The sequence below is a fragment of the Numenius arquata genome, chromosome 1 (genome assembly GCF_964106895.1).
Source record: "Numenius arquata chromosome 1, bNumArq3.hap1.1, whole genome shotgun sequence".
NCBI lineage: Eukaryota > Metazoa > Chordata > Aves > Charadriiformes > Scolopacidae > Numenius > Numenius arquata.
In genome coordinates this window covers 109,462,354-109,486,280 of record NC_133576.1, presented here as the reverse complement: position 1 = coordinate 109,486,280, position 23,927 = coordinate 109,462,354, and the positions used below count along the sequence as shown (strand labels likewise).

General features: G+C 35.9%; 1 protein-coding gene across 3 annotated transcripts in view; it reads left to right on the top strand.

Annotated features, from left to right (window-relative positions):
• The first annotated feature begins 5,999 nt into the window (after positions 1 to 5,999).
• Positions 6,000 to 23,927, top strand: part of ZC3H13 (zinc finger CCCH-type containing 13) — a 44,419-nt gene continuing 26,491 nt past the window's right edge. For 2 of the 3 annotated variants that reach the window (XM_074146974.1, XM_074146964.1), the window contains exons 1-7: positions 6,000 to 6,194; positions 6,634 to 6,743; positions 11,748 to 11,859; positions 18,678 to 18,786; positions 21,116 to 21,255; positions 22,004 to 22,164; positions 23,505 to 23,702. In XM_074146974.1, coding sequence (XP_074003075.1) covers positions 6,078 to 6,194; positions 6,634 to 6,743; positions 11,748 to 11,859; positions 18,678 to 18,786; positions 21,116 to 21,255; positions 22,004 to 22,164; positions 23,505 to 23,702 — 947 coding nt within the window. In that variant the 5' untranslated portion in view covers positions 6,000 to 6,077. The remainder of the gene's footprint in view (positions 6,195 to 6,633; positions 6,744 to 11,747; positions 11,860 to 18,677; positions 18,787 to 21,115; positions 21,256 to 22,003; positions 22,165 to 23,504; positions 23,703 to 23,927) is intronic. The other variant, XM_074146985.1, reaches the window with a different exon arrangement.

The window sequence follows — 23,927 nt, the reverse complement described above, 5'->3', positions numbered from 1 at the left end:
GGAGCGGCGCGGCAGCGGAAGGAGCAGGTGAGTGCGGCGGAGCGGCCGGGGGCGCGGAGGGTGGGGAGGGCCGTGAGGGGAGGAGGAGGGGCGGGCCAGGCCCCTGCGCCCCCTTTTCCCCCACCCCCGACTCGCTCTGGCCCGGGGCACCGGGGGTGACGGGGCTCCGCGGCCTTCAGAGCTACGCTGCGGGGAAGGGCCGCGTTCCGGTGCCGGCGGTCCGGTGCCGTGCGGGGGGGAGGGGGGACTCCCCGAGGAAGGGGGCGAGGCCCGGGGGCCGCGGGTTCGGGCCTGGCGGTGGCAGCCATCGGTCAGGGAGTGATTCTGTCAGTCGGGGGCCGCACTGGAGCCTGCTTCCCCCCTACTTGGATCTTCCCTCTTCGTGGGATGTGTTTTCCACATTAATGGGGCTCTTCTCCCATTTTCTGGCAGTGGGATAGTTTCTGCTTTATGCGCTTAGAGAGACTACTAATTTCGCTCCTATAAATTCACTCATCACCATTTCTTTAGATAGCGGCTACAGCTAACTCCCATCCCTTCCAGAACTTATAAGGCTGAGCATTAAGTTGGGTTAGCATTGCCAATGGACTGCTTAGGTCCTCACCTTTGACTCCTCTGCTGGATTTTCCTTCCCCCATTGATTTCTTGTCCACCTTCTGCAAGACAGTTTGAAGAACAGATTGTGGCAGATAGTGGTTTAGCGACCAGCACCTTGTGGCATCTTGCTCTGGTGGAGAAACATTTGTGGTGCCTCTCTGCAGACTGGAGTGGACAGACTAAGCCCGTGAACTGAGTGTACCTGAAAACTATAGAAGTGTGGCTGTACGTGGCCGTGCCTGAGATAATACGCCCCGCTTCTTGGCATGTTTGCCAGCGTGTGACAGCATACTAATGTGGTGATCCAGTTTACAGATTGGACATAGCAGGTATCCAACAAACTCAATACAAAAGCTCAGTGAGCTTGGATCTGTTTGCACCAGTCTGCATAGACTGACCCTTAGTCTGGTAAAACATCTTGGAGTATGAGGACTTTGTTAGACAAGATATGGAACACTGTATACTTTCTTTAGTCATGCTAGGGCCTAATTTTTTAATTTATGTATTTACATGTAGAAAGCCAACCGTGATTTTATACTTGTGAAAACATAATTAGCAGTTGCTTATCATTACTAATGGAGAAATACTGTATGTTAAATTAGAGGGATAGGTTCAAGTTAACATGGTGATGGGTTAACAGCATGGAGTTGTTAAAGTAAATTTGGAAAAATTTCTAGTTTTCTGTCAAACAGGCTTCTTTGTGTAAGTTGAAGAGTGCTAGACTGACGTCGCATAAATGTGCAACCAGTATTTGACTATTATTTTGAAAGCTGGTTAACAACAAGTTTTACTATTTTTAGCATTATCTTTACATAGTAAATCTGTGGAGCTCCTTCAGATGTCACTATTTTATTAGCATTGTGACATAGAAATGTTAATGTTGTCATCAGAAACAAAGCTGTTTCAGGTAAAAGCTCTTCATTTGTGAAAGTGGAACACTGATGTTTTCTTCTTTCTAAGCTCTTACTTAATTGTCAACAGGTATTTAGTGTATCCTAGAGTGTTATAATCCGTTTGTACCTGAAATCCTGTAGGATTTTAAAATTAAAATTTTGCTTGTTATTTTAAATGGCATATTATTTATCACTTCAAAGTTAGGGTTTTCTTAAGTGACATAATGTTTAGCCTGTGTGTGGTGTGCACGTATGCATGTGCAGACATTGACATGCTTACTGGTGATGCATTGGACGACTTAAAGAGATTTTATTTCCTCACAGTTTTTTGTGAACTTTGCTTTTGTTCTGTTACATCTCAGTTTCTAATTTTCCTGTAGAAGGAGGATTAATTTTTGCAAGGGACTGGATTAGGTTTTTCTAACTGAAAAGCAGGTGTTTGAGATGTGTTTCTCTTTATTGTAGCTTATGTAATATACTTCTTTTGAAGAAGAACATTAGCATGCCTGACACCAAAATGTAGGAGCACTGATAATAAAACTACAGACTTTCACTGAATATTGTGTCAGTCATATCACGCTTCATTGATTTCAGTTACTTGGTTAGTGCCCACTAGGTATATTTGCTTCTCTCAAGTCTGTCTACGTTTTAGATTTATTCATGACGTAACACTGAGATACATTTTACTTCAAATGGTAGCATAATTAATGTCATTAACAGATTGTCTCTCACCGTGGAAAAGTTACTCTAAAGAATAACAGATGCATCTGTGAGTAAGTTATCATAGTGTTAAAATATTTCTAATTTATTATTAAAGATTCCCATGGTTCTTAATTATGTATGGAAAAGTGATACATTGCAGTTAAAACCTTAGCTATAGAATTTATTTTAGGAGTATAAAGTTAATTTCTCTTAGTTGTAGTAAGCTCTTCAGAAGTTGCAGATGCTTCAACGCCCCTAAGTAGATTTAGCCATGCAATGTACTGTACCTCAAATAGAGAAGTACGTAATTTTCTACTTAAAAACTTTTACTTACAAAGTCACTGTAGTAATTACTTGAAATGTTGAAATGTGAATGCTTAAGGCTCAGTCCACACCGATACTCAGTGCTGTCTAATCCATGTGAGTGTTTGATAAGGAGATGGTAATTCAGAGATGCAGGAGTTTGATGGAAAGGAACATCATTGCACTGGCCATCAGTGGGGGATTGATAGCAGGACTGTGATCATCAAAGGTAAAGAAACAAAAGATGAAAATGGGGGAGAGTTGAGCAAGTTATGGGAATTTTTTGGGATGTTCCATTTCAGTTGTTCTTGGTTATCCACTGATGTGCAGTCTGAAGAATTTGGAAATGAAACACTTAGATATTTCCCCTCCCCCTCATAGTACTTGTTTATAAGCAAGGAAGCTTGTCAGTAATATAAAACTGTTGTTATGCATCTGAGATTTCAACTGCAATATTATTTTCATAGTCTCTTTTATTTTTCCAACTTGCTTGGTCTTTGAAAAATGAAAATGGGAGTGATTGCATTTTCAGATACAGACTCTCAAACATAATGTTTGACATAGTGAAAATTTCTCAGTTTGCCTCTGAATAGTGGGTCTGGACTGTAATCCTGCAGCCTGTATAACAGCTATATTCACTTAAGAGTGAAATCTTATGTGATTCTGATTGCAGGAGTGAGACTCTCATGATAATATGTGTATACAGAAAGCGTACGCTGTGCAGTCACAGCATGCTGGCTTTCTTTACTAAGCATAGTTTCTTATGAAATTTCTCTTCTTAATGAAGTATCTGTTTTTAGTTGCAAACCAGTGGTTATGGGCCAGAATGTAAAAATAGAATCGACAGAATGCTACCTGGCATAATAAGGTTTTTCTTTTCACATTCCAAGTTTTTTGTTTTATTTAAAATAGGGTGTTTTACAAACCTTAGAAGATTCAAGGTTGGATGGTGTTCTCTTAATTTCCTATAAGGAAATTATGGCCAAAATATAGGGAAATGAGTAGTTGGAATTAAATTATCTGTTCAGTTATGATGATGTTACCCCCTTCATCCTCTCCATGTTTATAACTATCCTTTTAAGCCTAGTCATCATCATAACTTCCTATAGAAGTTAATTCCGAGAAGGTACTATTTGCTGGGTAAAAAGTAATGTGAAAAAAGATGGTTTGCCTCTGTTTCCTTGAAAATGAAAGGACATTCAAATTAGGAGGCAAAATGAATGTAAGTTTTTGGTATTTGTATACTCCTATCATGTCAGTGTGTACTGTACTTATGCATTAGATGCACTCATTTTATCTGTCCTTCATGCGTTGAACCCTCTCCCTATGCCATTGCCAGTGCCGTTCTTCTAACCCTTTTTATTCCAGATATCGCTCTTGTTATTGTAAATATTTAAACCAAATTCAGTATTTGGTATATGATCGTCTTATTAAAAATGCTTTTGCACGTCAGTCGATTTTTATATCCTCTATTAAGTGTAGCTGCATGAAACCTTACAAATTCAGTGGGTTTTTTGCTGAAATACAGTGGGAAACAATCCTGAAATGGAAGGGTGCTCAGCTAGGTGAGATGCGGTATTGTTTGGCTTTCTAACTTTAATGGTTTATCCTGTCAGACTTTATAACTACTGCTGCACATTGAGCTGTCCACAATGACTCCTAATTATTTTTCTCAGAAGACTGGACTAATTTGAACTCATCAAGTATTTAGATAAAATCATTTCTCCTTGTGTGCATTACATTATATTTATTTGCATTTCATCTGCTGTTGTATTACTCAATTTTCTAACTCAATTAGATCTTTCTGGAAATCTCTATTCTTCACAGTTTTTACTAACACAAATAATTTCCTACTACTGGCAAATTCTACTGTTTCACTGTCTGCTGCCACTAATTGGTGTTAACCATTGTTTTTAATGTCTAGTGTACACCACATGGTTAACTTGAACCCTCTCTGAGCATCTTGGTTAACATCTTAGTTACCTGAACCTTATTCATGAGATAAAATTCTTCAGATAATCAAAGGCTTGGAGAAGTAGTCACTAGAGCCGAGCTGAGAAATCTTTTGAGTACATAACATAAGCTTGCTTTCTTCTGTTATAAAGGAGCTAAAGTGCTTAGCAAGAGCTTCAGCACAGTTTTGTTTATAGAAAGTGCAACAGGTGTCAGACTTCCAAGGAGGGCTTGTCATTGAAGTAGCCACAGGATTCAGATAATGGAGTTTCACCAAGGTACAAGGGAAAAAAACAGGTATTACCAGTGTCAAGTGGAAAATACAGGTTACAGCAGAATTATGTTTTATGTACATTTGTCCACATTTATGCATTATAATTTTTTTTGCTGTAGAATATAACCTTACAATCTGAATGGTATGGGAATGTATTGCTGATCAGATCAGTGAAAATTTGTATTAATCCAATCTAATGGGTGTTAGTTTAAACTTGTATTATTCTGACTGTATGGATGAGCTTTTTGTCATTTGTAACTTGTTTGTGTTTGAGAGATTAGCCTAAGTGTGTGTGTTCTCCTATTCACATGTCACTGCGTTTAGCAGAAAGTTAGGAGATTAGTATTTGGCTATTTTATATTGGCTAACGAGCTCTAGAATGATGGCACTTTGCAATACAACATAGAGGTGTTTTTTTGAGCTGTATATAAATTGTCCAGCAACTGGAAGATTTTCTCAAATTGGTTTTATTTCTATGTAGATCAAGTAGTACTTACAGAATGGACAATATTTTTTGGAGCCTATTTTGCCCTTTTTCTACAACCTGTTTCTAGCGCTCAGTATGTATCTTCCTTTTCAAAAAAAAAAAAAAATTCTTTCTGTATTCCATAACTCCTTTCTCAGGTAAGATAAACTATGACTTCTTACTTAGCAAACTTATGCTGTGTTTGCTTCAAAATATGTTTTTCTTAATGAAAGTAAGTTACTTCTTGAGAAGCTTGAGAAGAGTATCACTGTTGTGTTTTTTTGTTGTTGTGTTTTTTTTTTTCCTAAACTCCAGTTGTTCCAAATAATTATAGAATACAAACTAGTAACAAACACAGACTGTGGATGATAATCAAGGTGGTTTTCAGTAGGTTGTCACAACAAATGAAGGGAAAAAAATGGAGCTCTCATTTTTTGACATTTGTTTCTGAAAATGGGAGTAGTTTTTAATGGTCGGAACTTGTTTTTGAGAGATTGATGAAGTAACATTAAAAGTTCTTTTCACTTGGAGTCACTTGAATTGATGCACAAAAAATACACGACAAAGGAAAGCATCTGTTCTGTGTGGTGTTTGCTACCTAAATGAATAACATATCTTTCCCAAAGAGAAGCTGAAGAATCCGAAGCAGGTCATAAAATAAAATGAAAAATTATCATTACGGGTGATAAGCTGACTAGTTCAAATCAGAGGCATTCCTCGCTATTAGATACATTTCACCCATTTATGACTTCTTTTTCTTTCTTCATCACCTCTGCAGCAACTCTTACAATGTGTATCATACTATTTTATTCATGTGAGTTCAGTGTCAATAGCCCCAAACTGAAGGATTTTACAGTTTTGCTTTTTTTTTTGGTTGAAGTAGTACAAAATGTCAAAAATTAGAAGGAAGGTCACAGTGGAAAATACCAAGACCATATCCGATAGCACATCCAGAAGACCCAGTGTGTTTGAAAGGCTTGGACCCAGCACTGGAAGTACTGCAGAGGTGAGTTGTAAAAGTGTTCTTCTTTTCCTCCCCACCCCAGCATCTTCTTTTCCAGGATTCAGGTGGTGGGAAAGAGTAGCTCACAAGTACCAAATACTCAGATGTCACTGATGTTAGTAAAGGTGAAAAGAACTCCTTAACGCTTGGATGTTCAACATACTAATACTAGAATTTTCAAGTAACGTGTGTTGTCCCAGTTTCTGGAGAGGAGCAGTAGTACTGTACATATTCATAGTATTTCCACCAACTTAAATTTTTCTGTGCCAGACCTGATGCTCATTGTTGATTTTTTTTTTTTTTAATTAGTTATATTATTGGTGGACAGAAATTACAGATAAATGGGAGTTAATGTGGAGTCATTTGTTTGTTCTGCCACACTCACACCAATGGTATTTCCAGAAATGAGTGTGAAATTCACCCAGTAATGTCTGTCTCTTAGACACAGTGCCGTAACTGGCTGAAGACTGGCAACTGCCTCTATGGGAACACATGTAGATTCGTACATGGCCCTTCACCACGAGGTAAAGGCTATAGCAGCAGTTATAGAAGGTAAATCAAGAACTCACTTTGAATTCTTCACATGCTGTAGGAAAATAGCTTTTGCAACTATGTCTTCTGTTGTTTTTTTTTTTTTTTTAAAGTGAAATGCTGTGATGTGCCTAATGGTGTGTTTTATTGATAACCAATTGCATTGTGAAGCTGCTCAAAACTATTAATTTGGCAACTTACAGTGGGTTTTCTCAGGTTTTTGTGTGTATGTAGCTTTAAAAAATGAATGGAGTCTGCTGGATGAAGATTAACTTCTTATATTACTTGAAATGGGAAATTCAAGTACCTTAATACTTTTTTTTTTTTGTGTAGTGTCACTGCAGCTTCTGATATGCCTTTCTGTCCTTTTCTAAAATGCTGTTTTGCAACTACTTACAGCAGTACTCACATACTTGCAGCCCTTCTGCCTTTGCTATATTGTTTGATGAATAAAGTGTCTATCCTTTCTCTCCTGTTGTGAGAAAACATTTCTCTTCAAAACATAGTTTTGTGACTTTATATGTCAGATATAGACCAAATACCTTGTATCACAGGAAGAGATCCAAAAAATTACTTCATTTTTCAGAAGAGAATATTTTTTTAATTACCTGCCTCTTCATATGTTACTGTAATTTAATTTTTTTCCCAACTGTCCTTTGTGTGGCATAACACCTTACTTAACTGAAACTGAATGTGACAGTAAATTTTTAGAAACAACTGTGCTTTATAGTGCTACAGTAATGTCAGTGTTACCTCTAGATTGTGGATGGACACACTGAATCATCAAAGTGTAAAGCAACAACAGGAAAGTTGGCTTGAGGTTAGGGTTCTGTCTCTGGTTCTGTTGTCCTATTCCTGTGGCATACTCCAGGATGATATTAACTTTGCTTGTTTGATCTTCTGCTCCTCCTAAGGTGGTAACAGCTGGGATACAAAATGTATCAACTGAGTCTAAGGTTTCTTTCAGTGTGTAAAAGACTCTGTTCTGTACTGAATGTTCCAAACGGGAAAAGTGAGTGATTTACTGGTAGAGATTAAATTTAAAAACTGTTAGAATGTCATTTTCTCCTTGATTTCAGTGTTTGGAACACTCAGTGTGTAGTTCTGCTTGGTGATTTGAAGAAAAGTCACATTTCTTTTAGTGATTAAAGCTTTGTTTCTGCTTCACTGTCACCCTGACTTTTAAGAATAATGCTGATTTACTACTTTTTATTGCTTTTTTTTTTTTGCTAGAACTGTATGAAAAAGTCAAAGGACAGATCTAACCACTGATTTGTCTGATACATTCAATATTTAATAAAGGTGTTCTTAAAAATAAAAAAGGGGAGGAAGCCCCTACTTACTCACCCCCACACATAGACTAAAACAGACAAATGAAAAAAGCAGTCCTGTCTTCAGAACTTTCTACTGATAGCTCTTGGCCAGGCACAGAAAAATCTGGTTTAGGTACATAATAAAATGTTGGCATTTTGATGCCGTTTAACATTACAGATATTTTTAAAAATGTGATCCAGGTATTCTGAATGCAGTTTTATTGGCTTCTTGTGAGCCAAGCTAGTGTTGCTTCCACATAAGTTTAGTTAAAGTATCTGGGACAACATAACGATGACATGTCCGTGTGTGTTTGGCCAGGCCTGTTGGTGAAGTCTTTTGTCTGCTTTGCAAGCAGATTAGTAGGACAAAGCATGTCTTACTGCCTTTCTGTCTTGCCCTCCAATTTCATATCTCATTTGTAAATAAATCTCATTGATAATGGTTTTATCTGACCATAACGCCTCCCATAATTCAGAACATCACCAGACAGTAGGAAAACGTAAGTCTAAGGTGTGAAAAAGAATCTTAAATCTAGTTTTGTTATAACTCCATTTCAGCATTAATGCTGCCTCTCACAGCATGAATTTTAATCTTGCTGTTATAAAAAGAAAACCTAGCATGTTTTTACATATAAAGCTTTCCTTATGAGGTTATTAAAAATTCGGTAATAGACCTGCCAGTCTTCCAGGCATCTGAAGGAAGGAGAAGCTAAGAAGGAAAGAGCTGTGTGTAAACACGCTATCCCACAAGGAATTTTGCTCTCTTGCTCCACTTACAGATTGTTGGTTAGTTGCCTGGCAGCTTCCTGCTGGTTCTCTTACACTATTGTCAGGATCTATGCCATCGTAGCATTCCCCCTCCCTAGCCTGTCTGATCCTCTTCATGCTGGATCATTACTCTAGATTTAAAAACCCAACCAGCAGTAATACTAGGTAAGAACTTACAGATTTTGCAAGGTTCAAATATTGTTGTATGGGAAACTGAAAAACAGGACAATGATTCATAAGCATTCAATTATAATATAGCCATTATACACTAATAATTGTCATCTGCCTATAAAGGCACGTGTGCGCGCACATACAAACAGATATTCCCAGACAGGTGTGTTGTAATGTCTGCCTGTTGCTAGAGTGGTGTTCCTGACGCTGTAGGAGGTATAGAAGCAAATATCTTAACTACAATTCTAACTCTACAGTTCATCTGTTGAAATTCAGCAATGTGCATTATATGGAATAACTAAAGGTCCCTTTTGGAGGAGGGGCAGGAAAAAAAAAGTTATATATAAAAGAAGCCATTGTGTAAAAATTAAAATTGTGCTACACCTGAAAGACAAATTAAGTAGTAGGCCAGCTTGTTTTTCTGTGCATTATGTCAAAATATCTGAAGACAGTCACAGCTTCCTGAGTAATTATTTCTTAAAATTTGTCAGATTTTTCAGTCTGATTTTTTTACTAGACTTTTGGGGGGGTTACAGTGTTTTTTTTGGGAGGGGTAGGATGATTACCATGACTTTGCTCCATTGTTCTCCTAAAGCTGAAAAAAGCCCAAATGCCAAACCAAACAAAAAACCACCAACAAACCCCAACTCTGGAGCTGTAGCTTTTTTCATTTCTGTGATTTCTTGACAACATTTGTAATCTTTAAGTAGATTTGAATAATCTTTTAACAAAGTAAGATTTTTCTTCCGTCCCATACTGAAAAAGGTACCAGTTGAGGGTGAAACTGTTCAGGTGTTTGTTTCACTCCAGCATATAACTTAAAAGAAAAAACCAAAAGTATTAAAATATCAACTGTCTCTCTAGAAAGTACATGAGCTGCATTCAGTGTAAGTTCTCTTGCTCTCTCCGTCTCTGAAATTACTCCTCTTGAGGAACAATGTTGCTAGTACATTATCTGTAACATTTTTGCCTTTTAAATTAATTTTCAGTTTCACAAATCCAAATCCTTTGTGCCATAGCTAATGTATTATTAAAAATTAAGAGATTGAATTGCCACTTTAATGTTGAAAGACAGTTTATTTGTTGAGGTAGTTGATGGTTGGAATGCTTCAGAGTGTTTTGGTAATGCAAGGGAATTATCTTTCTAAGTTGGGAGGAGGGAAAAGAAAAAGATACCTTGAGTCATAACCTTTCCTGAAGTCAGACACTTTAAAGATGGTATAATGATGCATGCAAAAGAGAACTTGTTTATATTTGTATGCTGGATATTATTTGATCCTTCTTAGCTCTGAAAGAAGCAGCATGCTACTGTTTTGTACCTTTCCTCTGATCTAGTGACCTGTATTTGCAACTTCATGAATAATTAAATGCATTTAAAAATGAGAGCAGTCACTGGTCTTTTTCTTCTTAGATCATAAGACACTTAGCCTTATGACACAGTTTAAAGAATTAAATATAGGTAACATTGCAAAAGAGGAAGTTGAAACCAATTACTGTTTTTCAAGTATGCACAGGTTGAAAATGAAATCATGAATTTAAATTTTGTATGCATAATTTATGTATTACGTGACAGAGGAAGGGTGGGAGAAACAATACTTTCTAAATGGAAACCCTAATTCTGACTGAAAAACAAGAAATATAATATTTGAGTAATGAAATTTGTCTATAACTCATATAATCAACTAAGTCACCATCAGTATCTCTTTATGGTTCTTCAGTGTAAACTGATGGGTACAGATCCAGTACTTTCATATGACTGTTTCACAGAAGAATTTGTAATTACAGCTAACAGCCATTACAAAAGTACCAAACTCAGTATCAGGCCAGATTTATATGAAGAGAAAATAATTTTCTGGAACCGAAAGATCATTTGAAGCAGCTCTTATATCCCCTTTGCTTAAGAACTTGTTTAAATGCAAGGGTTGTTCTCCTTTATCCCATAAGGGGTAAATGAACTTGTGAATCCATACTAAGAGGAGACAAAATTATATAGATGTCTTGTAGTAATGTAGGATGTTCCCCCTCCCTTCCCACATCACAGTAATACCTTTTACAGAAAATATACCTTAAAGTTGCATAACTGGTAGAGTTCATAAAATATCTTGTAATTAAATAATGAAATAATTATGTTACTGCAAAATGGAAAATGGAGGAGGCCTCCAAGAGTGAATTTCTGGTGAATGGTCTTGCAACAGCATTTTTTTTATTGGCAGTCTCACCAAGGTCATGGGAGGATGGCACTTAGGTCAGGTTATCTCCACTTGCAGACTGCATCCATATCCAGATATGCTTCTGTGTGACTATTATTGCTAGTCTACAATAGTTTGACTCTGCATTAATTTAAAAAAAAAATAAAATATATAAAATATATGTATTAAAATCAGTGCAGCTTAGAATATGGAGAAGGTTAAAGATATCTTGAAAGACTTGGTAGGAGTGATTGTGAAAGACATTTGCATGATGATCGAAAAAGATTTGTTCTGGATAGGATCACCTAAAGCTAATCTAGAGTAGTAACTGAGTCATGCCATATATAGATAAAAGTAATTTTTCTTCGTAGAGTCAAGTCTTTCTTGATGTTCTGAAAGAGGTATTTTTTTTAGAATGCATAAGCCCATTAGAACTGAATATTTTTTTTTATTCATCCACTTCTCTTCTGGGTGGGAGGTTTATATCTTTCTGTATATACTAATAAAAATAATTAAAAGACAGTTTGTATTCCTTTAAAAACAATGCCATAGAACTGGTTATATTATGTGTCTGTATTATACAGGTCACCAGAAAGACCCACTGGAGATCTTCGGGAAAGAATGAAGAACAAACGTCAAGACGTTGAGGCAGAGCCACAGAAACGAAGTACAGAGGAATCATCCTCTCCTGTTAGGGTAAGAGTGGAGTTTGTAGAACTCCAGAATCCCTCAGTAGCAATTGGGCAGTGTGTCCTAGAAAACTGATTGTGGTGACTCGTAATGTTTAAAATGTTTTAAAGAACTGATCATTTTGTACATAGTTTATGCTATATATTTTATTATGAAGTGTCTTAACAATTGTATTATTTTGCAATTTTATAGCATTTTCTAATCTTTTGGTTCCCAAAGATTTTATAAATCATGCATTTATGCTATAAATACTGATAAACAGTTATTTAATAACAGGCAGACACTTTAATTATTACCAAGAATGTATATTAACCATTGTTCCAATCATCCACTATTTTCCCCCCAACACTCACTCATATCATTTTACATGCGTCCTGACTCCAGTTGTTCATCCCAAATTTGCTTTTGATGAGACCATGCAGTTACTGTTGTGCTGATTCATTTTGCCTTCCTCTTCCCATACCCATCAGCCATCCCAACTTCTCACTTTTGGGTTTTGCAAAAAATTAATTCATTATCATTCTCATTTTCTAATCATCTTTCTGCAACCCTGTACCCCTCAAATATCAGAATTTAGTTATTTTTAAATTGTGTTACCTGTTCCTGCACTCATGTTAAAATCAAAAAGGGGCAAAGTTGGTAGTGTGACCCTGCAACTGTGTAACAGTAGCACCAGTGTATTCCTGCATCATTTTTTTTAAGACCATCTTCATATGAATAATGGGAAAAAGTTTTTTATTTGTGAAAAATCAATTTTGCTTCTGCAGGTATTAACAGGATTCTTTTTTTTTTTCCTCTCGGTCTGTTCCTACTTGCTGTGTAAAATGAATTTTTGTCAGGTGTAAAGAAATCAACAGCAGCTGCTATCATTAAATTAACCTTGGCTTACCTTCCAATCATGTTTTCAGTTGCTGTTAATTTGTGTAAACTTTCAATCTTTTTACTCTTTTACTTAAATGTGTTTCTTTTATTTTCTAATAGTTTAAATAAACTGTTCAGTTATTGAGTACATGGTTGGTGGGAAAAGTGTATTTTCCAACCGCTATTAAAAATTTCCTGTAATTTCTCTCCTGGTATAACTCTAATTTTGATGTAATTATTTCGGTTAGTTAACCCTGCTTTTTGTAGTGTTCTATTAATATAATAATAAGATACTCTTAAACAACTAAACCCCAAGTAAAGGTGAACTTGAAGAAGGTATCGGAGAATTAGTGGCTCTGTTAAAGTGCCAAAGAATTATTTACAGGATAAGCACATGGCAGAGGAAAAAAAATACTCTGCTTCAGTGTCATAAAACAGAAGGCTGAGGAAACCACTGAGCTTTTGTATAAGTTGCATGGAGGCAACTCTCAAAATATGGGCTATCCAAAGAGAATATTCTGGAACAAACAGTCGTCAAGAGTTGCATTGCAAAGAACCAGGATGTCAAAAAGAACAGAAGACTGAAGTGACTGAACCACTAACAAAAATCTTGCTCCATTGTTAGAGCTACTGTTATGGTGGAGCTCTAGTATCTGACATTTCCATCTCTTATTAAAGCTTTTGGGATAACAGAGGAGCTGGATATGAAATCTTAACTTTGTTTTGAAATAATAAAAGTAGCTTGTTCCATAAAAAGTTTCATAATTGTGGGGTTTTTTTCAAAAAAAAAAAAAAAAAGCAGCACTGTTCTTGCAGACAAAATTTGTTCTTCACCAGTCTGCTAGCCTGAAACTTCAACAGAGAGTAGTAGTGGCTGAGAGAGAATTGTCTCATACAGGTTAAACCTTAAATAGCTCCTTTTGAAACAAGGCTTTTGAGGCATATAGATAGTCAAAGAATAGCAGGTATAATATTGTCAGATTTGGAAGCCAGCTAAGGGGAAAATTTTAGATTAATTTAAAATGATGAAGTTACAGAGGATGCTATGGTGCTTCATCTAAAGAGCTATAACTTTTTAAGAATGTGGAAAAAATGTTGGACATCCCAAATGTCAAACTTTGCAGAAGATATGAAAGCAGTAGTTGAGATTACTAAAGTCTGAGGAATGCTATGGGGATTGGGGGAAGATAGTTTTTGGCAGTACAATGGCAGAAAAACTTGGTCTTGGCAAGTGCAAGGTAATGCACAATGAAGAAAATATTCAAAACAAAAAGTCATGAATGAATATTTTGAAAGTAACTGAAACTATCCAGTAGAAAAAGTTGTTGTGGACAGCTCAATGAAACCATCTGATCAAAGTGCAGTCACAGTTGCAGAAGCAAACACTCAGATATATAAAAATGGAATAGAAAATGATCAATATTATGCTGTAGAAATTCATGGTCCAGTTTTATTTGAAATGCTGTTTGGTTGTGGTCACCTGTATGCAAGAAAATACAGTCAAAGGTCTTTTTGAAGTGGGTAAGGAGGTGAGAAAGAGACTGGGGAGAAGAAGGGACGTGGTGAATGCATATGATGTGTGATTGAGAGAATGTAAATTAGATGCGTCATACTTATACTTTATCCCAGTAGAAAGAGTGATAAATTTGAAAATGACAAGGGGAAATGCTATTTATATTATATATGACAATTCTACCTGATTGCCAGAAGATACAGTAAAAAACCTGAATAGGTTCCACAAAAAGTCGAGGCAGTATAACTAGTATAAAACCTTTCTAGGAGAAATTTCTTTTTCTTTGGAGTCATAAGATAACTAGTACAATCTGTGTGTATTTAGGAAGAAACTTCCTATATGGACAACTTATAGAATATATCCCTTATTATTTCTTCATATCTTGTACTGTTATTGTCAGAGACAATATGCTGCATTATGTGGACAACTGTGGTGCACTCGGTTGTTTCTGTGTTTCTCAGATTTGTGTTCGGAATTATTTCAGCACTGTATGTTAGTGTAACAATTATACAAATAATTAGATTCCTGCTGTTATTGTATTTAGTTGGAAATTTTTATGTTGAATTTTTCTTCATATTACCAGACAGTTACATTGGAGTATATGAAGTATTACCTAAAGTATTACCTGGGAGGGGTGTGTGATCTGGGAGAAACAGTGGGAAGAACTTAATGTGTGTTTAGGAAAGGTTGTTGTAAGGAATGTGTATCACTTATTTCATATCTGTGCTTTTTGTTGCTGTGGCTTTTGAGTATCTCCACTGGAAATGGAAGTCGGCATTGTCTTCCATCTCTGAAGTGGAAACGATACCTGTTCATTTCAGGGAAACTTTAGATTAATTTTCTTGTATGTTTGTGTAGTGTGGTAGTAGTTTACACTATGAAGGTATTATACATAGAGAAAAATAGTACTGTGCTTGCCCAAAAGATTTTAGCTGTAATTCATGATAGCTTGTTCTAGATTTAAAGGAATCTGTGCCTTTGAATTAGTTTGTATTGCTCATATATGTGCTGGTAAGGCTGAAACTGAAGCTTCTGCCTTGTGTGAATTGTAGGTTGTAAGAGTTTATACATATTTTCTCCATTGGTGTTGGTGAATAACACTCCTTGGCTAGAAGTGTATTTTGCAGACTGGATGAGTCCTTTTGTGCTTGGCCAAACCTTCTGGCTGTAGTGGGAAATTCATTGAAGTAGACATGAAGTCTTGTGCTGTAGAGTGTTGATCATATCTTACGGGGTGTGGAACTCCAACTTAAGTAGACATTAAATTAAATACGATCTCACAGAACTTAGCCATAATGTTGTATTATTTTTTCCTTTCTTAAGTAGCATTTCTTCTGAATATCAACATTAAACTGGAATCATCTGTCCAACACATGTAAATAATTTAACTGTGAACATATACCTGAAAACAGCATAAACAAAGTCTACTAAGTTATTGTTTACTCTTAGGACAATCTACAATATTATTTTTAGTAAATAGTTGTATTATTATGAAAGTTTATTGTTTCTCATCTAGTAAATGGCATTTTTTCAGAGTCTGCAGAGAAATAGGTTACCTGTGTGGCTGCAGTGGATACAGCTTCTTCAAGTACAAGTGAAAGATATGCTATTGGCCTTTAGGAGCTTGACTTATTTTATTCTTGGCTTACTAAGGGACAGATGAAAAAAACCACCTGTATAAAGTATGAGAAGATCTATAAGGATATGTAGGAAATATTTACTCCCCATAGTATGAGAGAATTAAATGCATATAAGTGGAACAAGTACAATAAAAGGAATATATTGAAGACTTTTCCATGAGAAAATTCAAGTATGTGATCTAAACAATCATAACTTAAATTCTTGATTTGCATGTCCCAGGAAAATATACTCCATTTCTAAACTCAGATTTGTTTTTCAAGATGCAATGCTACCAGAATCTTTTTGCCTGACAGCTAAACTGAAGTAATTTAGTGTATGAACGGACTTCGATCAAGTTGTCCTGACCTGTACAGTAGCATATTTGCATAAAAATTGTCTGTTCCCTCCCCTATATTCAGTAATTCAATAAAATTCCTTTCACTGAAGTTTTTGTTCTCAGTTCTTCTGTAGACATGTGATTGTGCCACTACTGAATCTCTCCACTGAAAGGCAAAATGACAGGCTGTTTCAAGATGCTTGTGTTCGGTTGTAAGTTTGGAGATGTAGGCGAGATACATACAAATTGTGTAGTATTTTTAACATGGGATATTAAATCGTCTTGAAGCATTCTGACTTACCTGCACTTTCTCTGCTGACAAATTTTTGGGGGAATTTGCTTTGAGAAGTTTTTTGAAATCAGTATGTAGAGGATGTCCTAACATGCATATTTCAGTTTGCTAGTAATACATAGTTTTGAATTAATAGAAACTAGTATGGAAGAACTAGTATTGAAAACTAGTATTGAATTTATATTGAAGAAATCTTGTTTATTGTTGTTTATATTGTAGGAATTAGTTGGAGTACATAGCAGAAGTACACAGTTTAATCAGTATATAGAGGTTGTCCTAACGTGTATTTCAGTTTGCTAGTAACAAATGTGTTGAATTAATTTGAACTAGTATTTGTATTTAAGAAATTTTGTTTATTGTTTGTTTATATTGTAGGAATTGGAGTATATAGCAGAAGTACAGAGTTTAATAGAATATATGCAGCCTTCAAGGAGGGCAGTCTAGAAAAATTAAGATATTCTAAGAAAAAAAAAGAATGGTTGCAGGAGATGCTTGTTGATAAAGTTACACATTTTTACATCTCATCAGAGTAATCTTCTTTTAAAGTAACTTGCTTTGGAGAGTAGTACAATTCTCGCTCTTAGACTGAAATGCTTTTAGTGCATGTTGTGATGATGGCTTAGTTGATGTTGATTTGTCTGCAGTTGATGTCAGTAACCAACATGACATGATAGATTAGGATCTTGTGCATCGTTTTAGAGATCCTGGCATGAAATGGAAAGAAAAAAAAATATATTTTTTTCCTTATTCTACAAGCTGCTTGAAATTAAACAGGATATAAATTAGTTCTTCAATGTGAAGTTCCTTATGTAGCAACTGGTCAGTTTTTTCCAAACCTTATAAGGCTTTGAATATGATATACTGAATGCATCAAGATGAGAGGCTTGAAGATAAATGCACGTTGAAGCATCTGTTTTAGTTCACTAGGTAAAATAAATGCAGTACTTGTTCTGTCATCGTTTACGTAACTAAACTACAGATAAGATTTTAACATTGTTAGTGAATAAAAAGCAACAGTTGACTTTTATTCACTTGGGAGTGAGTATCCACAATGTTATTTTATTTCCGTACTGTATCTCTAAGGTGGTGTTAAGGATTTAAATTAAGTCAAGATCTAAGTCCCAATAAGGAATAGCTAGTGAAATTCTCAGGCATCTCCTTTTCTTGGCATAAAAACAAAGGTTCCTGCATATCAACACTGAAGAATCCCCAAAAGGCAAAAGAAGGCACTATGGGAGGTGAGAACAAAAGGGATATGGGACAGACTTTCATTATTTGCTCTTTCTGGTTTCCTACTTAATAAATTAACCTGAGATACTTCTAAGCTTGAATGTTCTTTTTTAGCAAATAGTGAAAAAATTTTGTCCTGTACTCCACTTGAGCCTAGGTAGATTATTTAGGGAAAGTCAATTCAGCAGAGGCAATTATGCAGCTTTACTACTGGAATTTAGCAGGGGAAGAAGAGCAGCACAGGTTCAGTTGCCTTTTGAAATTATCTTCTTTCCTGTAGGAATAGTCTCTGACTTAGGTATCCACAGGATCATCTGCCACATGCAAAATGGGTGCTACTGCAATAGTTAGACTTGTCTAATAACTGGGGCCACTGAAAGTTCAAATATAGAGCTATCAATAAAACTTGATTCCAGTGTGCTTTAGACTTTTTTCCCTTCCTCCTGCCATCAAGGGTCTCCATTTTATTTTATTTTATTATCCCCCCCCTATTCATCATCTTCTGGAGAGTTAAATGGCTCAGCTTCTGAGGCTCATCTGCCTTGCATATAAGTATTCTTATTTACAGCTGAGAACTCTTACTCAAGCTGTTAAAATTATACTCTTTAAAATGTTCATTAAACTTCTGGTCTTAAGAACTTGATCTGTTCTTTCGGTTCCTGTTTTAAATTTTATTCTCTGATACGTGCTCGATTCTTGCCCTGCCGTTAAACCTTCTTATTTTATGAATTCCTTCTTCTCTTTTTCCCCATCTGCTATTTGCATACTGATTATATGAAATTGCATTAGAATATGTTGCCTGTGGAGTCTCTGCTTATTTAAGAAGGTATTTGTTCAACAGGCTAAAGGGGGAAATGCTTTTTGTGCTATAAAAAAGAAACAGCCAAAACACCATTTAAAATATACCTGCTTCTTCAGGCTTCTTTTAAAATAAAGTTGTTTACTCTAATGCAGCATTTTTCACTTTATAGAAAGAGTCTTCACGAGGAAGACATAGAGAAAAGGAGGATATCAAAATTACAAAGGAGAGAACACCAGAAAGTGAAGAGGAAAATGGGGATTGGGAAACAAATAGAGAAGGTAAGTATAATTAAATGAGTGGTTCCCCTACAGCTCAAAGAATTGCAAGATTATTAGGCTGCATGTAGAGCAGAATGGTTAAAGATTTGGTCTCTAAGCAGATTACTTTAATACAGTAGCCATTAATGTTTATTTTTGGAGGAAAGCGAAGAATCAATCTGAGTTGGACTGCTACGATGGTAAAACCAACTTATTTTAAAAACACATGCTTTGTTTGCTTGGTTGTTGGTTTTTTTTTTCTTTTTTGACTCCTCAGACAACAAAGAACTTGGCCACAGGCGACTCTGTGGCTGAACGTTTCACATTTAAATCGCTGGGTGAATCCAAGTTATGGCGAATATAATTTTGAAACTGGGCAGTTGGAGGAGAGAGCATAACTCCTTTGAATTCAAAAGTCAGCAGGTTTTTGTTGCATAATTTGTACTGGTGTGAACTGTCTCATTAACAAGGGCTCCATTAGAATAACAACAGAATAGAATAACAATGTCAACAACAGGTGAAGGTAGCAATTGGTGAACTATTTATATTCTGAAAACACTCAGACTGGTAAGAGTCTGTAGTTGGTTTTGATTGATTGTTTAATGGTTAAAAGGTGATTTCATTGTCCTTGTTGATAATCCTTGTCCAGTTTTATATACAGACAGTTGAGGAAAAGACTGTTTTTTCCTCTCTCTCCTGAGTTTCACTTTCATTAAAGACCAAGTTCACCTGACAGTGAAATTAATGGCAGCTTCTAATGAACTGTGGTGTTACGTAGTTTTGTGTCAGTGTTTCAGAAGTAGTTACAATATTGAAAGAGAAGATGGGAATCCTGATCCATTCTGAGCTAATTCAGATATCATGAATATATTTGCAATAAAGTATACTGCATGTCGTCTGTGGGATGGAGCTACTCTGTAAATTTCGTTCAGTAGGTAGCTTTTCTATAGTGCGTGGTATAAGTGGTGCAAATACTGTTTTGCTGTGACTTAAGTACAATCCATGAACAGAAAAGTAGCCATAATATATTTTCACTCCTTCCTAAATTTTGAGTTTGGTGTCATTTGGCGTGAAGAAACATCGACCTATGATATGTCTGCATAGAAATAGAATCTAAGTCAAAAAACTTTGGAACATAAAACCCTCACCTTCTCTATATATATAGTCCTGCTGTTGCATGGGGTGTTGGACTAGATGACCTTTAAAGGCCCTTTCCAACCCAAGCTGTTCTACGATTCTGTATTAATATATAGTGTGAATGTCTTAAGTCTTAGACACTGAGGCTTTCATCTTGAGAATTATGATTTTTTTCAAAATAGTGTTGCTTATAGTTATGTGTATAAAGTAGAATTACTGTCTGTTAAGTTCTAGTGAGTGCTATATAAGCAGGCAGATGGACTGGGAAAGAACCTGTGCTGTTAGGAGCTGCACCTCTCTATAAGCTGTTCCCATGCATTCATGACATATGAAGGGAATTTGTAGACCGAGTTTAGTTATGGCAAAATCTTTTATGTAGCTCCTGTGTGTAGGAAGGGGAATGAAAGCTAATGACTTTTTAATCAAGTAATCTTTTCTGTGACAGTTATTTTCCTAAAGTGCTTTTTGAGCATTAAACTTAAATAGCCATAAAAAAAAAAATGTAAACACAGTGAGTAAAACTGCTTTAATTTTCAGTAAGATTTCAGTTGCAAGGCTTGAAGCATATTATAGTAAGTAGCATGACTTAATGAAAAAGTGACAAAAATAGCACCTTTTCTGATGCGAAAACCCAACAGTAATAGTGTTTTTAAAACAGAAGTAAACTCTTGAAGTGTGCATTTATCCAGTGAAAGAGGTCATACAGACCTCTTCTAAAATCAATTTGTAGATGTAATAAATGTATCAATTGATTTGTGGGATACTCTTATTAAACAAAATCCTGTAGTATCATGCATCACTGTTTAAATCCATTTCATGTGAGATTTCCCAATTAAGTAGTACTCTACCTATTTTTTGTCTTTGTGAAGACACACTTTTAATTTTTTTTTTTGCTATTTAAATATAAATAAATTATTTACTGGGTTTCCCTTGATACCTCAGCTTAATAATTGATGCAAGTCTCTGAAAGAGGTTAAGGTGTTGGTTTTTTTAATGAAGTTTAATAATTTAACTGCAGATTATATGGAACGAACTGGAGTTATTTCAGGTTCACATGCATAATTGGAGAAGAGATTTGTCTTAGCTTCGTTAATCCATTCATGAGTGCTTAAAAGTCATGAAAATATTTATGCTCGGCATCCAGTATGCTAAATATTATTATCTATTTCATATGTAATTGTTTACTAATCTATTTACTTTTTTTAAAATGAAGACTCTGATAACGGAGATGTTAATTATGATTACGATCATGAGCTGTCTTTGGAAATGAAGCGCCAAAAGATTCAGAGAGAACTCATGAAGTTGGAACAGGAAAACATGGAGAAACGAGAGGAAATAGTCATTAAAAAAGAGGTTTGTATTATGTAAATGTGAAATTAAAAAATAAGTCATTGGCCACTTCATAGGCTCCTAATTGTTTCCTGGAAGGCTTGAGCTTCCTGGGCTACAAATGCACCATTGTGTTACATAGTAGTAAATAACTGATATGTGTATAACTTTGTATGTGACTTGGATATTAGTTTTGAGTATCTGGTCAATCATCCAGCACTGTAACCAACTTTTCTGCTCCATGAAGTCAGCTATTAAATGAGTAGGATTTAATGCATTTTAACGATATAAAACTAATATGACCTTTAACAGAGAAGACATGTAGAAGAAAACACGAGGCATTTGCCAAGCTCCTTTTTCAACATGTCTTGTAGTAACAGACTAAAGCGACAGAGGCAAAGCTGTAAGTGTTAGAAAACCTAAAATTTTGGGGAAGATTTAAGGAAAAAAAAAAAGCCTGAAAGGAGCTTTTTCTTTTTCAGCCAATCTAACTGGGAACATACTGATTTTAAACTTTTAGTTACAGCTTTTGTAATGTATTACAGAGTGCATCATCTTCTCTCCCCCCCCCCCCCCCCCTCCTTTTCCTGTCCTCTTCCTTTTATGGTGTTCTTTGAAAATGATGTGGTTAGTTTATTTGAGGTGGTTGTATACATGGTTAAGATCTCAGATGTATATTGTTATTGAATTTGCATATTTGATACATGTATCAGCATACAGGTAAGCTTTTGAGCATCAATATCTTATCGGTTAATATATTCTTTTCCTCAAGATTTCTCCAGAGGTGGTTAGATCTAAATTATCACCATCGCCATCACCAAGAAAGTCTAGCAAATCTCCAAAACGAAGATCCAGTCCCAAATCATCATCTTCGGCGAGTAAGAAAGAGAAGAAAGCATCTAATGTATCTTCCCCACTTTTGGATCAGCAGAGGTCAGTATGTAGATGCATCTTGCAAGAAAGCGAGAACAGAACCAAGCTGATTTTTATTACTGAGGTTTTATAATTAATAGTGGTGTTTCATTTTCCTTATTTTCCTTGCTTTTAGGACTTTTGATTATGTATCTTTAGGGGAAGGTCTCCAAGTTGTGCACTATGAATCATCTCCTGCAGAAAATTGTTATATGCATACAGTTGTCAGTTGATTAATTTCATGGCTTACAAGCAGGTCTCTTCTCTTTGAATATCCAGTCTCTGGGAGGTGATGAGGAAATACAAACCATTAAAAAGTGGGAAGCAGTTTTATTTGAGATGCTGCAGTCTGTGAAGTAGCTCCTGTAGACTGAAGTGAAATGTTTAAAATTTGACCGACTGTACCTTCTGTTGGTATTGCATATTGCTGTTCAGGAAATAATGTTTGACTTTCAAGGCAGGGAATTTCTCAGAATTCAAGAGGGGAAAAGAAGTGGGGGATGGGAAGCGTAGGGGAAAAAAGTAAGGACAAGGTATGTGAAAATCACAGGAGTTCACACTAGGTGCCTTGCCAGAAAACGTCAATCTCCAAAACTTGTTTCTAAGTTCTTGCTGGCTGCAGGACCTTTTGAATCACTGTTTGAAGCTTTTAGATATGAAGGAAATTGCTGCAGTAGTGTAAATAGATACATCTATATTTGCTAGGCAACAGTCCCCTTTAAAACAGGGACAAAACAATATTGTGTCTACAACAACGAGGATGTTGTACGAGAATGTACTGCATGGGCTACTGACGTTCAGTACGCAAGTATATCTAGTTTATAGGGTTTATGGCAGTGGTAGTTTATATGGAAAAATAAATACTGTTTCATATTGTCAGATGCATACTCAAAAATATTTGGATGTTTTATACTGTGTCAGGTAGTTAAGGTTAAATCAAATACATGAGTAGTTCAAGTAATTTTGTGTATGTGATTGGGGTATTGCATTGCAGAAATGGGAATCTGAACAGACAAAATGCTCTATAGAGTTCTGGTCCTCTGATGTATGCAGTTCATGCAAGGGCACTTTAACTTTGAAAACTGTTTCTGTCTGAGTGGGAGCAATTCCTGGTTTTGTTCACTTGCTTCAGAAATAAAGGTTATAAATGGAAGAGCTCAATGTGAGTTTTTACCATCTGCATTCGCCCTTCAGTCAAGTACAGTTATTGAACGCTGCTTGCTAATGGAGTGGTGAATCCTATCCTAAAAGCTTCAAGGCCCTTTACATTATAACTTTCTTGCCAACATCTGAGAAATCATTATTTGAAATAGTTGGTAGTCCTTCATTTTCCTCCCTCCCTCCTGTTAATTTGTCTCTAGGAGTTCTAAAAGTAACCAGAGTAAAAAGAAAGGTCCTCGTACCCCTAGTCCTCCTCCTCCAGTACAAGAGGAAACTCCCCTGGGGAAAAAACACAAAGAAAAACATAAAGCAAAAGAACGTTCAGAAGAAAAGACAAGGGAGGTCAAAGAGAGAGGGCGTGACTTTGAAAGGCACAAGGAGAAAAAAGAGAAGCAGAGGTAAGTTATGTTGCATTATTAGCTTTTAACATTAATATAACCTTGCTTTTAAAGTTATATTTTATAGAACACTGAATAATAAGGGATTTATACCTGCTTTGCCAACAACCTTTTCAGTACTCATTAAATCCTTTAAGTGCTTTATATAGATGGATTGATAGACTATAACTAACAGATTGGTAGGTTTTAATTACATAACTTAGTAAGTTTGTAAAATGCCCTTTT